The sequence below is a fragment of the Emys orbicularis genome, chromosome 6 (assembly GCF_028017835.1).
Source record: "Emys orbicularis isolate rEmyOrb1 chromosome 6, rEmyOrb1.hap1, whole genome shotgun sequence".
NCBI lineage: Eukaryota > Metazoa > Chordata > Testudines > Emydidae > Emys > Emys orbicularis.
In genome coordinates this window covers 100,138,634-100,154,055 of record NC_088688.1, presented here as the reverse complement: position 1 = coordinate 100,154,055, position 15,422 = coordinate 100,138,634, and the positions used below count along the sequence as shown (strand labels likewise).

The following is a 15,422-nucleotide window of genomic DNA, read 5'->3' as shown; positions in this document are numbered from 1 at the left end:
CTTTGTTAAACCTATGTTCCTTGCTTGCCTGCCACGTTGTCTCTGAAGGAGTTAAAATTAGAAGCCAGAGTGCCCACAACTAGGTGGGAAACACTTTGGGAGCATGTGTAAGCAACTGGGGACTCAGGAAGTCAGAGGCACTGGTTTAATGGACTCGAGCAACTGGACTGCAGAGTCCCACATCCCAAAGATGGGTTCAGACAAGAAGTCTGTGCCTGTGAATACACTCTAGAAACCCAGAGCTAAAAGCATGTGGAGTCCAGAGATTGGGTCCACTTACAGACTGGTGACCATCTAGAGGGGGACTGGGCCAGGCTGTGACAAAGAAAACGGGGCACTGTCAGAGCAAAGGTGTCAAAAAAGGAGGAGCTGGCACAAACAGATAAGTCAGAGAGCAACAAGTGATCTCAGGACTAGGTAGTAAATACCCAAGACGTTTGGAGGAACTTGAGAATGAAGTGGCTGAGCTGCTACAAATTTTGACATTCTTCATTAAAATTGAAGCTTAGATACCTGTGACTAGGGTTCTTCTACATGGATTCTGCATACTCCCACGCTTGGGATGCTTCCGCCAGTGCAACTTGAACAGAACCTTAACTAGTCTGGCATCTCATGCAACACTCACATGCCGCTCCTCTCAGTGTTTGTGAATATTTGGAGGACGAGGACACAAAGGGGGGCATTATGTTCCGGCTGCCTCAGTTCCTTCCCCTGTGACCCCAGGTCCTTTGTTAAGTATGACCCCAAGGAAGAGGGGAAGGATGGAGAGGATATGCATATGCAGTCCAGCTTAGAGAACTCAGGTGAGTAACCTTCATTTCCTTTCTGTGTGTCCTTTGCATATTCCTACTCATGGAATAGATTGCTTAGGAGTATACTAATCCTTGTAAGGTGGGCCATGGAGTCGCAATTGAATAAGGACTCGAAAATTGCTTCACCAAACCCTGCGTCTCAGCTAGACACCAGGTCTAGAACATAGTGTTTAGTAAAAGTATGAATGGGGCTCCACATAGCTATCCTGCAACTTCCTACAAGTTTTTAGTAAAAGTCATAAAGGCTACTTTCACTTTAGCAGAATGTGCTAAAACCCCTTTCTGGAGCAGAACAAATGCTGACATACATTTCTTGTATACAACGCTTAACCCATCTAGATAAAATTTGAGTAGTGATAGTTTGAGCCATCTGTGTAAGAGATGAACAGGTTGGGAATTTGTCTAAAATGTATATTTCTGTCCAAATAGTAATCTAAAGCTCTTTTAACATCCAGAGTGTGCAGTCTAGCCTTCCTTACATGACTAAGAAGTTTAGAAAATAATACCAGTAAATTACTTGCTTGATTTATATGAAACTCAGGAATCACCATAAGTAAAAACCTAGAGTGGGGACATAGCAATAGTTTGTCCTTATGAAAGGCAGTAAATGGTGGCTCAGCCATCAATTCTTGAAGTTCACTTTTTCTCCTTGCTGAAGTAATAGCTATTATAGAAGCTGTTTTAATGGATAAATGGAAAAATGTACATTCCCCCATAGGTTCAAAAGGGTGTTGCATGAGATGCGCAAGTACTATATTTAGATCCCAAGATGATACAGGATCTCTAACTGGTAGATATAAATTAAGTCCTTTTAGAAATCTTTTAACCATATAATGAACATACATAGATTTATTATCCATAGGAACAAGGTGTATTGAAACTACGAAGAAATGGACCCGAACAAAAGACAGCTAGAGACTAGACATTTGAAGATGTAGCAAATACTCTAAAATATACTGAGTAGGTGCTGTATAAGGATCTATATTAGCAAATCTGTGTTATATCCAATAACTACTTTCTTGACGATGCTGTGACTAGCCAATTGTCTAGATAAGGAGAGATGAAAATCCCTTGCTTTCTCAGATATGTAGCCACTATGGAAGGACACTGTTTGAAAACACTTGGTACAGCAGAAAGACAAAAGGGAAGGAACTTGTAGTGGAAGTGGTCCTTCCTTAAATAAAATGCAGGTATTTCTGATGGATGGTCTATTGAAGTCTGAAAATACATATCCTTTAGATTGAGAGCGGTGAACCAGTTCTGAATAGAAAGGAAGCAAATTACGAAGGCTAGAGACAACACGCAGAACCGAAATCTTCTATGAAATGCATTTATGATATATAATATGGGACAAAGGAAGTATCTTGAATAAAAAACCCTTTCCTCTGTCTTATATGCAGCATTTCCTCTATAGTTCCTGCTTTTTAGAAGGGAGAGAACCTCGACTCTCAGCAGGCTCTCACGTGATGGGTCCCTGGAGAAGGATGAGAGACAGGCGTTGGAGGCAGGGTTTTGAATTTGATAAAGTATCTGTTGAAAATAATTTCTAGGTTTCTCCTGTCTGATGTTATAGACTGCCACTGGTGGTAGAATTGGGACGGCTGGTCTCCAAATGGGGTAGGGCAGGTACTGGATACGATTGATTTGCAGGTCCTATGTCCTCATGTAAAAAAAGACTGAGGTTGAGTTCCAGAAGATGGTGTAACCGATAGTATCCCTTTACTGCAGGGCTTAAAAGGTTTCTCTTTCTATTGCTGTTGCTGATGAGGATTCCATTGATAATTCCTCTTTTGATAAAAATAGGATGAAGATGGAGGGTACTGTATATAGTACCTAAATAAAGGCATGTAGAGCTCCTTATTTTTTTTAAAAACACATGAGAATTTGGCTGTAAACTTAATATTCTTCATTTCCCCTAAAACCTCATCTGTTTTTAACTAAATAAACCATTCCATTCAAACAGGAGATCTTCAGATCTCATTCTTGTCTCTGGAGGAAGACTCACAGATCTTAACCAGGCATGGTGTCAAAGATAGGCTCAAAACCACAGCCCTAGCCGAAATAGCCAAAGACTCAAAAGCTGTCCTCAAATCAAGCTTAGCAGCACTCTGACCTTCCACCACATTGAATTTGCCAACCTTCTCTGGTCATCTGGGTAATTCTTTATATAGGTTGACATATTTCCCCATAGATGGTACTGATAGCATGCCACCATGGCCTGATAATTTGCTACTCTTATGCCAACGGTAGCAGAGGAGAAATTTCTTCTTCCTGGCATATTCTTCCCTTTCTTGTCATCTGGTGTTGAATGAATCTCTTCAGTGTAGCTTCCACCACCAATAAATTTGGGGATGGATGTATGTGAAACATTAATAAGTCTTCTTGGGGAAACTGATATAATTAATCTACCCTTTCAGACATCAGCTGCACTGATGAAGGTGCAGACCACAAAGTCCATCTAATAAAGGAAGTGTAACCCTCTGTCTTGCAGACACCACTAATATATCAAATATAGGGTGTACCATCTTTCTCTATGGACACTGAAAATATTAAAAGTTTTGTCATTTTAGCCATTCTGTCTAATTCATGGTATAATACAGCATCTTCTGACAATGATGAAGCTAATGACACCCCGAACACTTTCTTCTGGAGACGTTATGTCTCCAGAGTCCAGGTTCAACACTCCTGCGGCTGTTCTATTTGCTCTTCCTCGTCTGATAAGGCATCCTGCAAAACCATAGGACCCCTGTCTCTCTCTCTCTCTCTCTCCATTGTACAATCAGATCCATGCTTTTCAGATCCAAAGACTGAAATCCTTCCTGGATTTGTGTATAGATCCCATGATGGAGTTTGTCAATCAAGTCAAAAGCCTATATTTAGATCTGATGGGTAAAATCATGGGTGATACAGATCCTGTCCCTAAATCCTTGTGTAGAATAGTATCTATCTTTCTGATAAAGGATATAATCTGGTTCCATGTCTAGATGCAAATCTGAATGATGCAAATACAAACAGTGAAGGGAGGGTCAGGAGAGGTACATGAAAGCTCCAGTGGGCACTGCTTTTGTTCAAGCTGCACCAGTCGGAGTGTCCCAGGAGTGGGAACATACAGAAGACATTCAGTGAAAAATCTGTTACTATACTGGAGAATGGGAGGGCAACAAATGTATCTGTTTTTAAAAATGTTCTTAGGAATGATCCTGAGATCTAGAAAGCCTCACTTTAGTATCTGGAAAACCAGTGAGTCCAGTACTGTTCAATGTTTTCATTAATGACTTGGATGATGGAGTGGAGAATATGCTTATAACATTTGTGAATGACACCAAGCTGGGAGGGGTAGTAAGCACTTTGGAGCACAGAATTAGAATTCAAAATAACCTTGATAAATTGGCGAATTGGTCTGAAATCAACCAGATGAAATTAAATAAAAACAAGTGCAAAGTACTACACTTTGGTTAGACATAGTACTGCAGAAAAGAATCTAGGGGATATAGAGTCAATCACAAATTGTATATGAGACACCAATGTGATGCAGTAGTGAAAAAGGCTAATATTTTGGGATGTATTAACAGGAGTGCTGTATGTAAGACATGGGACATAATTATCCTACTCTACTCAGCATTGGTGAGGCTTCAGTTGGAGTATTGTGCCCAGTTTTGGGTGCCACATCTTAAGAAAGATGTGGACCAACTGGGGAGAGTCCAAAGGAGAGCAACAAAAACGATAAAAGGTTTAGATAACATGAGTTATGAGGAAAGATTAAAAAAACTGGGTATATTTAGTTTTGAGAAAAGATGACAGAGAGGACCTGATAATCGTCTTCAAATATATTAAAAGCTGTTATACAGAGGAAGGTGATCAATTCTTGTCCACATGCACTGAATAATCAGCTTAATTTACAGCAAGGAAGAGGTAGGTTAGATACTAGGAAAAACTTTCAAACTATAGGGAGAGTTAAGCAACGGAATAGGTTACCAAGGGAGATTGTGGAATCCCTATCACTAGAAGTTTTTAAGAACAGGTTGGACAAACACCTGTCAAGGGAGGATCTAGGTATACTTGGTCCTGCCTCACGATTGACTAGATGACTACTCACAGTCCATTCCAGCCCTGTGTTTCTCTGATTCTTGATAAAAATACAATTATAAAACACCTTGGTGAGCACAATATGATGTGGCCAAGCCAGTAATAGCATCAAGTAAAGGAAAATCGTACTTCTGTAATCTTTTAGCATTTTGTGGCATGTCAACAAAATAGCCTATGAAGGAGAGCCAGTTGGCATACTTTATCTGGACTTTGAAAGAGTCTTTGACATGGTACCCTAAATTGGCAACAAGGTAGACATTGGGCAAGAATAGGGAAGTATAATCATGCATCAGAAAAAGGCTACGAGAAAACACGGAGTCAGAATAAACAGTCAATTTTCAATATGGCAAAATAGAGTGCTCAAAGGTTCCCTAGGATTGGTGTCATTAAATATATTTATTAATGTTCTGTTACAAGGGATGATCAATCAGGTGGCAAAATTTTCAGATGTACAAAATCATTTAGCTTAATCAAAACTAGAGACTTTGAGGAACTTCAGAAAGACTTGAGAAAGTTGGGTGAATGGCTAGAACAATGGCAGATAACTAACTACTCAGGAAAGAGATGTAGGCATTATTAACTCAAAAAAATCTCTTCTCAATGTTCAGCAGTAGCAGTAAAAAAAGCAAACAAAACATTATCGTTCACAAGGAATGGGATGTAAAATGAACACAAAGTATTACAGTGCCATTAAGAACATAACATAAGAACGGCCATACTGGGTCAGACCAAAGGTCCATCTAGCCCAGTATCCTGTCTACTGACAGTGGCCAATACCAAGTGCCAGAGAGGGAGTGAACCTAACAGGCAATGATCAAGTGATCTCTCTCCTGCCATCCATCTCCACCCTCTGACAAACAGAGGCTAGGGACACCATTCCTTACCCATCCTGGCTAATAGCCATTAATGGACTTAACCTCCATGAATTTATCTAGTTTTCCTTTAAACCCTGTTATAGTCCTAGCCTTCACAACCTCCTTAGGCAAGGAGTTCCACAGGTTGACTGTGCACGGTGTGAAGAAGAACTTCCTTTTATTTGTTTTAAACCTGCTGCCCATTAATTTCATTTGGTGGCCCCTAGTTCTTATATTATGGGAACAAATAAATAACTTTTCCTTATTCACTTTCTCCACACCACTCATGATTTTATATACCTATATCATATCCCCCTTTAGTCTCCGCTTTTCCAAGCTGACAAGTCCTAGCCTCTTTAATCTCTCCTCATATGGGACCCATTTCAAACCCCTAATCATTTTAATTGCCCTTCTCTGAACCCTTTCTAATGCCAGTACATCTTTTTTGAGATGAGGAGACCACATCTGTACACAGTATTCAAGATGCGGGCGTACCATGGATTTGTATAAGGGCAATAAGATATTCTCCGTCTTATTCTCTATCCCTTTTTTAATGATTCCTAACATCCTGTTTGCTTTTTTGACTGCCGCTGCACACTGCGTGGACGTCTTCAGAGAACTATCCACGATCTCTTTCCTGATTTGTTGTAGCTAGATTAGCCCTCATCATATTGTATGTATAGTTGGGGTTTTTTCCAATGTGCATTACTTTACATTTATCCACATTAAATTTCATTTGCCATTTTGTTGCCCAATCACTTAGTTTTGTGAGATCTTTTTGAAGTTCTTTACAGTCTGCTTCGGTCTTAACTATCTTGAGCAGTTTAGTATCATCTGCAAACTTTGCCACCTCCCTGTTTACCCCTTTCTCCAGATCATTTATATCATTTAAATAAATCAATGGTATGCCTTTACACTTGGCACACTGTGTTCAGTTCTAGTTTCTTTTTCTCAAAAAGAAACAGACATGGTGAAAATGATAAAAGCCTTGAAACTTTTGTATTGGTGACTGTTTTCAACAGAGCTAGCCTCTGAATGTGTTCCCCCTTATCAATTAAAAACACTCTTTTAAAATATTTAACACTATTATAAGAGCTGGAGGTGAAGCTGGGTTTGGGAGTGGAGGCTGACAGCTTGCAACCCCCCCGTCATGACCCCCAGTTTGAGAACCCCTGATCTGAAAAGACGGACTGTTGAGTTTAGGGAGATGTGAATAAGAGAGGATATATTACACACGTATACAAAATAATAATATACAGAATAATGAATAATGAAGAAACACAAAAAGGTAAATAAACCTATTTATTCTCTCATGACAGCAACAAGGGGACATTCAATGAAATGAAAGGCAGCAAATTTAAAACTAATAGAAAATCTCTTTTACACAATCATAGAACTGGAAGGGACCTCGAGAGGTCATCTAGTCCAGTCCCCTGCACTCATGGCAGGACTAAGTATTACCTAGACCATCCCTCACAAGTGTTTGTCTAACTGGCTGTTAAAAATCTCCAATAATGGAGATTCCACAACCTCCCTAGGCAATTTATTCCAGTGCTTAACCACCCTGACAGTTAGGAAGTTTTTCCTAATGTCCAACCTAAACCTCCCCTGCTGCAATTTAAGCCCATTACTTCTTGTCCTATCCTCAGAGGTTAAGAAAAACAATTTTTCTTCCTCCTCCTTGTAACAACCTTTTACATACTTGAAAACTGTTATGTCCCCTCTCAGTCTTCTCTTTTCCAGACTAAACAAACCCAATTTTTTCCATGTAACATATTGTCACTAGATGTCACTAATGGAAGAGCTTAGTATTCATAAAAGGACATTTGTACCGATAATAAGAAAAACTAACTGTTAAATTAGACAGGATTTTTAAAAACTTAGAATGGAAATACACCCTCAGACTTCAAGGCAAAAGCCAATCTTTAATTAATGGAACTTAGGAATTTTTTTCCCCTTTGAGCAACTTCCCTTTGAGGCATCTGGTTCTGGCCACTGCCAGGGAAAGGTTACTTAAAAAGATGGACCTCCAGCTTGATCCAGTGTGGCATTTCCTATGTTGTTTATGAGGAATGGTGATTTAACAATTTTATAGTCAATTGTATTTTTTCTTCCATAATCATTAAGTATAAACTCTACATTTAACAATAGCGACTATTAAAAGTAGAACAGTAAGATATGGTTTCAATTCATTTATAGCCAGATTCTGATACTCTTATTTAAGTAAAACCTTACTCTGCAAGCAATCCTTTGAAATTAGTAGGACTACTCACAGAGGCTACATTATCACTCTATGATCTGCCATGTGCTAGGGGCAATACATTGTTATGTTGGTCCTAGAGCAATCCATAAGAAAACGTGACCCCAGTTCTTCTGCTGCTTTGCAAAGGAAGTAAACTGCACACTGCCCAACATGTCAGCACAACGATACCACCACATACTATGGGAGGGACAGAAAAAAAGCTGCACCTACTCCCTACCCACCTCTGCGGGGGACAGGAGAAGAATGTAGCAATTCTGTGGAGCCTGCTTCTCCTCAAGTGCTGCTACCTGTGATGCGAGTAGGAAGTGCCTTAAGCCTCCTACCAATCTTGCACTGCCATGCAAGGTAGGCTACAATTTAGTTTAGAGTAAGGTACTCTTCAGTGGAAATAAGGGTACCAGAATCAGCCCCTCAGATTTCTGGATAACCAAACAGTATCGCACATAAAATATTAAGACAATCTTTGTGTGAGAAATGAAAACTGAAAATTTCCTGAGAAACTCGAGAAATTGTGTACAATTCAAATATTTAGGGTTTGATTTTTAAACATCTACCTGCTGAAAAGTGATAGGAATCCATTTTTCCTTGCCTTCTTCAGCTACTTCTAAAGTATATTTGCTTCTGTTTGCGACCATAAAAAAGGGGGTGAAAGTTACGATTCTTGTAATGTTAAAACTGCTGTTATCTATGGTGACACCAACCTGTGAATGAAGGAAATTGTTTAAAATTTGTTAGTCTCACATAATTTTTTATATTTCCTAACATATAGAAGTTTGATAGACACATATTATACTCACATGGTACTCCTTTTTGTGACTCTTACATTTAACAGAACCATGACTACCAACAGTATCAAGAGAAAACTGATCAGACAGTTCACTGTCAGTCACCATAAGCTGCACCTGTAAAAAGAAAATTCATTTTTGTTAGAGTATGAAAATTAATGGAAAACATTTAAAATAGCCAAATCGACAAACAACCATGTCTTCTGATCCCCTCTGTTATCCTCATCTTCTTTCTACCATCATTTCTTATAAACACACACACACACACACTCTTGTGCTATCTATTGTATTAATAAGGTGGTTGTCTCAACAAGAAGAACAGGAGTACTTGTGGCACCTTAGAGACTAACAAATTTATTTGAGCATAAGCTTTCGTGGGCTACAGCCCACTTCTTCGGATGCACAGAATGGAACATATATTGAGGAGAGATGTATACACATGCAGAGAGCATGAAAAGGTGGGAGTTGTCTTACCAACTCTGAGAGGCCAATTAAGTAAGAGAAAAAAAACTTCTGAAGTGATAATCAAGATAGCCAGTGATAAGTCTGTACTGGGCTATCTTGATTATCACTTCAGAAGTTTTTTTTCTCTTACTTAATTGGCCTCTCAGAGTTGGTAAGACAACTCCCACCTTTTCATGCTCTCTGCATGTGTATACATCTCTCCTCAATATATGTTCCATTCTGTGCATCCGAAGAAGTGGGCTGTAGACCACGAAAGCTTATGCTCAAATAAATTTGTTAGTCTCTAAGGTGCCACAAGTACTCCTTTTCTTTTTGCGGATACAGACTAACACGGCTGCTACTCTGAAACCTGTCTCAACAAGGTGATTTAAAGGTGATTTAACATTCTTATTTAACTATTACAACATTAAACAGTAAATTGCAGTTTTATGTGAACTTATCACCAGCTTACTCACATTGTAACAACCACTACTAAAAATATATTAACCTTTTAAGCAATATCATTATGCAGCCTTACTTTAAGCATTTGCTTAAGCTTTGCCCTGAGTAGGGGTATGTCCTAATTTGGGGTCTGAAAGGTTAAGTAAAACTCATTTTAACAATTTCCCATATTCCCCTTTCCTCTGACTATATACTTTTAAACTGTTTGATAGTTCTTAGTATTAAACGTGATGTTAACTGTCCTTTTATTTTGGCGAAAAAGAAAAAGTCAGTTTAAATGGTCTTGAGTAGTAGTTATGACCTATCTTATTTCTTTAAAAAAAACCTAAAAGCACAAAGGGAGAAAAAAAAATAGTAAAAACAGACAATGCGTCTTCTATCTCCCATACTCCCTCGCTTTCAACCCAGTTCCTGGGAAATTACATTCATACACCATTATCTTAATAGCCACTCCAAGACAGTCAACTTTTACTAGAATCAGACTGTATAAAGTGTTACTTTTAAGCTTGCTTTTTGGTCACAGGCTCATAGCAGTGTTGTAAAAAGACAGATTTGTCTTGCCTGACTAAGTCAGACAGAAGGAAAAAGAGGAAGACAAAAAAGGAGAAATAAGGAGAGGCAAAGGCAAAAACTACAGATTAACATCAAAGGCTTTGCTGAGCATTTAGTTGAGGCAGATGGAAGTAGTAATGCTATGTGGTTCTCTCTTTCCCTCCGGCCTGTTCTAATCATGGCATATTTTAGGATCAGAATAACAAAGGCCTAATAATTTTAATGGAGGGTTCCATGCTTAAGCAAATTGCCAAGTAATCCCTCCAAAAAAACAACATCCAAAAAAGCTGGGTCAATCTCATCCCATTATCACCATTCAATAAAAACACATTTCCTTCCATTTCTAGAATCCATTAATTCCTTGTTACACCCACCTTTGACCTCACTAGTAGCCTTAGAAGCCTAAACACAGTTTTTCAGTTTGCACATATTTAGTTTATACCAGTCTCTTGCTCTCCAACTTTTGCTTATTTTTCAACCAAGTTGATACAGGCTGAGCTGTTTTTTTATCTTTCACCCACTCTGGACCATTTAGAATCTAGACCTTTGCACAGCATGTCTTATCTTCAGTTAGACCTGGATCCCCAAGGAGATCCACATGGGCAAATTATTGTGCTCATAGAGATCAGCTTGTAGGATGAGGGCCTTAAGACTGAAATCTGTTTGGGGCAGAGAGCATGCCTTTCTATATGTTTGTATAGCACCTAGCACAATGGAACTCCTTATTTCTGATTTGGGCATCTGGGCACTCCCATTATTAAAGTAATAAATACCATTTACCAATGGTAGCTTTCTTAATTTAACATCCAAGACACAATGTTAGGGATAAATCATATGAAGTACTGATCTCTTCATTTTTCATTGTCAGTGGCAACTGCAAGTGCTCAAAGTGGGATCTGGCTCCTATGTCCTATTCCAAGAATACAGAAATACCTGCAGTATCTCCTGTATCATGATGGCAATTGTTGGTGAACGTGCCTTTTTTTTTTTTTTTTAAATGGTGACCATTGTAATACATCACGCCTCAAAGGATTTTTCAGTTCCTATTTTACCGCTTCACTTACAAGCCAAAAATAGGTAAATTTCTCATCTCCTTAAGAAATCTCATAAAATGCTGTATTGGTGCACAAATTTACTAATTTCATGCTATCTAGTAAATACAATAAACTTTATTGCTACATTTACAGCTGTCATTAGTTTTCAAAGTTCTGAAAAACTTTCAATTAATAAAGGAAGGATGACAACTAATTTCACTTAGCTGTCAGTTTATTAATAAAATTCACTTACAGTACCTTGTTATTGTGGAAGAAATTTTTAGGCTGGAAAGAAAAAAGAAGTGGCTTTTTGTAGTCAGGAGGATGCTTGCGGTGAATGCCATCAGCTTTGTATTGCAGCATTCGGCCAGTTTTGTTTACCATCCAATACGGACTGTGAATTGCTATGATCATTTGTCCAGTTGCATAGGTCACATGAACAGCAATATCTAGTTCAGTCTTATCCACTTCAGTGATACAAGAGAATGTGATGAAGCCAATTTCTTGCTGATTAGTTCTTATATGGTACTCGCTTTTCCAATTTTGATCAAGATAATTAAGTAACTGCAATTCCAGCTTGGTTTGATCCAATACTGCATTATGAATCTGAGTTGAACATCCATCCTCTAGAGTGTCCCATTTGTTATCATTTCCCTTAAAAAAAATTTTTTACATTCACATGGGACAAGATACACAGTTGTAACATCATCTTGGTTTAATTTGTGCCATTTTTATGTACCTTTTAAAAAAGTTTATTTTAGATGCACAGAATAAGCAAAATATTAAAAAGCATGTACATATGTCAGTTAATTACTAAGTTTTGTGCCATAAACAATCCTTTAATCTTATTACTGTACCCTCTCTGTCCTTTTCTTCCCTCGATTCTCTCCATATTGTTTTTCTTTGACTTGATTATGTAATTTTTTTTTGGCAGGGAATTTGTCTTGTTTATGAAATCCTTAGCACATTTTAGTCACTCAAAAGTAATAAATGATAATGTAATAAATTAATAAATGATTATGAAAAACTTATTTAAACAATGCAAAAGTATTTTGAGATTTAGCAACTTTTATTGAATTCACTGGAAAAAAATCTCTAGTAGTCATCACTCAATTACACATTTTTTAATGATAGTGAATTTCCTTCATTTTGGATTAACTTTTATTTGTATTCATATGAAAACCCCATACATTTGATATGAAATTAAAAAATAATCATCAGTGATTGATCTCATATATACATCAAGCAACTCTAGAAATACAGTAGATACTTGAACACAATTGATAAAATCCTTTGGTGATGACATAAAATTGCCCCTTACTACCAACCAACTTCTGTCTTCAAGGGTTCTAGCATGGCCAAAATCATCTGGAACTAAAAACAGTACACCACTCATCACCACGACATGCATCTCAAATCTGAAAGAAGATTGGAATCCACACTGGAAGCTATAATTTATCTGTTTAATTACCAAGTGCACCTGGTATTGAAAAGCCATATATAGCACATTCCACACCTTCCCCCAAAAAGGAAAATTTCACATTAGTCTAATTAAGAAGCACTTCTGAGTCAAAAGATTGTTTTTCTGAGGAGGGGGCAAACCTCTTCATTTTTAAAGTCATCATTATGTAAACAATGCCTGTCAATAACCAATCTGTAACCACCCCACTTTTTTTAAACAAAGATGAAAAAGGGTGAATTAAGTACCCATTGATACAATGATTTTCAATGCGATTTAGGCTCCTAAGTCAATGTTAAAATATTTTACCCATTATCTATAGGGAATCTAAAATCATTGCAGAGTTCAACTGAAGTACCTATTATCAGCCTGAGGTAGGCAAAAGTTAATTTTTTTTAACTGCATCTGTTTCTGGAATTTGTTTTATTTAATGACAAATGTGGAAAACAGTCTATCTGTTGCTCTTATTTGTATTAGAAGTAATAGTCTCTACTTGAGAGAGTCACTTGGTGAGTTTTGACAACTCAGCTCAGAACAGGACTTGTTTATTATTTGTATGTCTGTTTGCTGAATATAAAGAGCACTTACATCAAAATGGATGTTTATTTTTGGTGTCTCCCTTCTAAATTTTCCCTTCTCTTGGTAATTTACTAGGACGTACTCCTATTGATGCCACTGTTTCTTGAGGCAGTCACAGTCCACATGAAAAAGGATCTTGCATATTTACGCTGCAGAGAGTTACTAGGATCCAGCTCTACTTGACAATCAAAAATGGAGTCTCGTATGGCAAAGTTAATATGTACTGTACTAAACTTGCCTATAGTGGAAGTGTTGAAGTTTCTCTTTGCCTGCATTTCATATATTTGATGTATTTATAATTCAGGATAGCATCTTTCATACTATGGTATCTGTTTCTCCTCCAATAGACCAAACATCACTCCTATAACATCTATAGTTATGTTTAACCAATAATGCCGCAGAAACATTTCTGTGCTTATTTAGGCCTCCCCGTAAAAGAATGTTTACTTTCAACCAAATTACACAGCATATACCGGAACAATACAAAAATAATAATTGTAAAGATTACCTCTAGAGAATAAGTAATTGGATAAGGAAGAAGATTGCGGAGAAGGACAGAGGGCCATAAATGAATAACGTATGGTAAATCCCATCCATCATCTGCACATACTGAAGATGTCAAGGTATCTTTTACTGGCACAACATTAATGATAAGTGAATGATTAGTTGATTTCACGGACTGGCATTTCCTCTGTATTAAGTTGCCAAAATTTTTCATAATTTCATCAAAGCTAATTCCTTCACACATTTCATATTCTCCACCAATTCCATTTTCATCAGTTACTGGTTGCAAACAAAGTAGTGATCTGCAGATGAAAACATTTTTAAACTCTTCTGATAGCTTTCTAATCTCTCAGTAACAAACTTTTAAAAATAGAAATTTTAATAACAAAATTCAAATATTATATATTTACCTGATTTGTTGGTTTTAAACAACTGTTTCTCAATATAAAATTAAAACAAAACAAAGCTATTAAAAGAGGAAGCAAAAAAAATGCTTCTAACCAAAGGGTTCTTTGAGTGGTATGTGCACCCCATTACAGAACTCACTGGAAAGCAGTGACTATTGGAGACACATAAGGGGCCTTGAAACCTCTCTGTGTATTAGGAAGAGTAGGAGCCAAGATTCCTGTGTTTTTCTGTTGTGGGGCGTCAAGCTAATCTCAGATACTGCCCTTCTCTGAGGCACATAAAGCATAAAATATGAGGGATAATGTCAGATATCTTGCTTTTTTAAGTACAGCACCAATTTAATCTAACTTGCTTCCTAGATTCAGCCACTGTATTAGAGTAAACATGTGTCCAGCTGATTAAACCTATTAGTAGGATGCTCCTACAGTCAGACTGACGGAACTACCTGTGCAATGAATCTGATGTTACTAACACCACTAAATCATTTTGAAAAAATAATATAATCAGAAATATAATTTAACTACAGTATTTACAATAAAATGTAGCAAAAAATGTTTTCCAAAGGTGACAATGGGAGGGGCAGAAGGAATTTCAATCTTAGCACCCCTAATCATTCAATCAAGTGTAGAGATTGCTCTTTATTGGATGACCATAATCACTTCCTGCAGCGCTTGGGCTGGAATTTTCAAAGGAGTCAATGGGAATCAGATGCCCACTACCCTAAACTCCTTTAAAAATCCCAGACTTGGAGCAGCTCAAAGTCTCCCTGCCAAATATTTATCCTATTTAACTTTGAGGCGCTGAGAAAATCTTAGCCTGACATGGTATGGCTACTTCTATATCATCAACAGTTCTAACCTTTCAATAATGAAAAGAACAATTCTGGAAAACTTGGTTAATTTTCAATCAAAAAATATGTATAACTTGTCTTTGTATTTACTAGGTTAGCCATCATTACTTATACAATATAGTCTATATTAAAAGAAGAATGTAAATGATCACCTGTAAGAGGTCAGTGGTATGTTAAATTCGTTTATTGGTGAAGCAGTTCCTAGACATGTTCCATCTTCAAAAAGACTCAGTGGAATTGAAAAATGATTCCTTATCTGTGAAAAATAAAAGTCTGCATAAATTACATTAATAAAAGCCTTAAAGATCTAAAATATTTCAATTATGGTAA

At 37.4% G+C, this 15,422-nt stretch overlaps 1 protein-coding gene across 1 annotated transcript in view; it reads right to left on the bottom strand.

Annotated features, from left to right (window-relative positions):
* The window catches only part of VPS13A (vacuolar protein sorting 13 homolog A), a 286,528-nt gene that overhangs the window by 79,576 nt on the left and 191,530 nt on the right, over nucleotides 1-15,422 (bottom strand). Inside the window, exons 46-50 of the mRNA XM_065406641.1 lie at nucleotides 15,245-15,348; nucleotides 13,839-14,136; nucleotides 11,551-11,946; nucleotides 8,813-8,917; nucleotides 8,570-8,716 (exon numbers count right to left, since the gene is read on the bottom strand). Coding sequence (XP_065262713.1) covers nucleotides 8,570-8,716; nucleotides 8,813-8,917; nucleotides 11,551-11,946; nucleotides 13,839-14,136; nucleotides 15,245-15,348 — 1,050 coding nt within the window. The remainder of the gene's footprint in view (nucleotides 1-8,569; nucleotides 8,717-8,812; nucleotides 8,918-11,550; nucleotides 11,947-13,838; nucleotides 14,137-15,244; nucleotides 15,349-15,422) is intronic.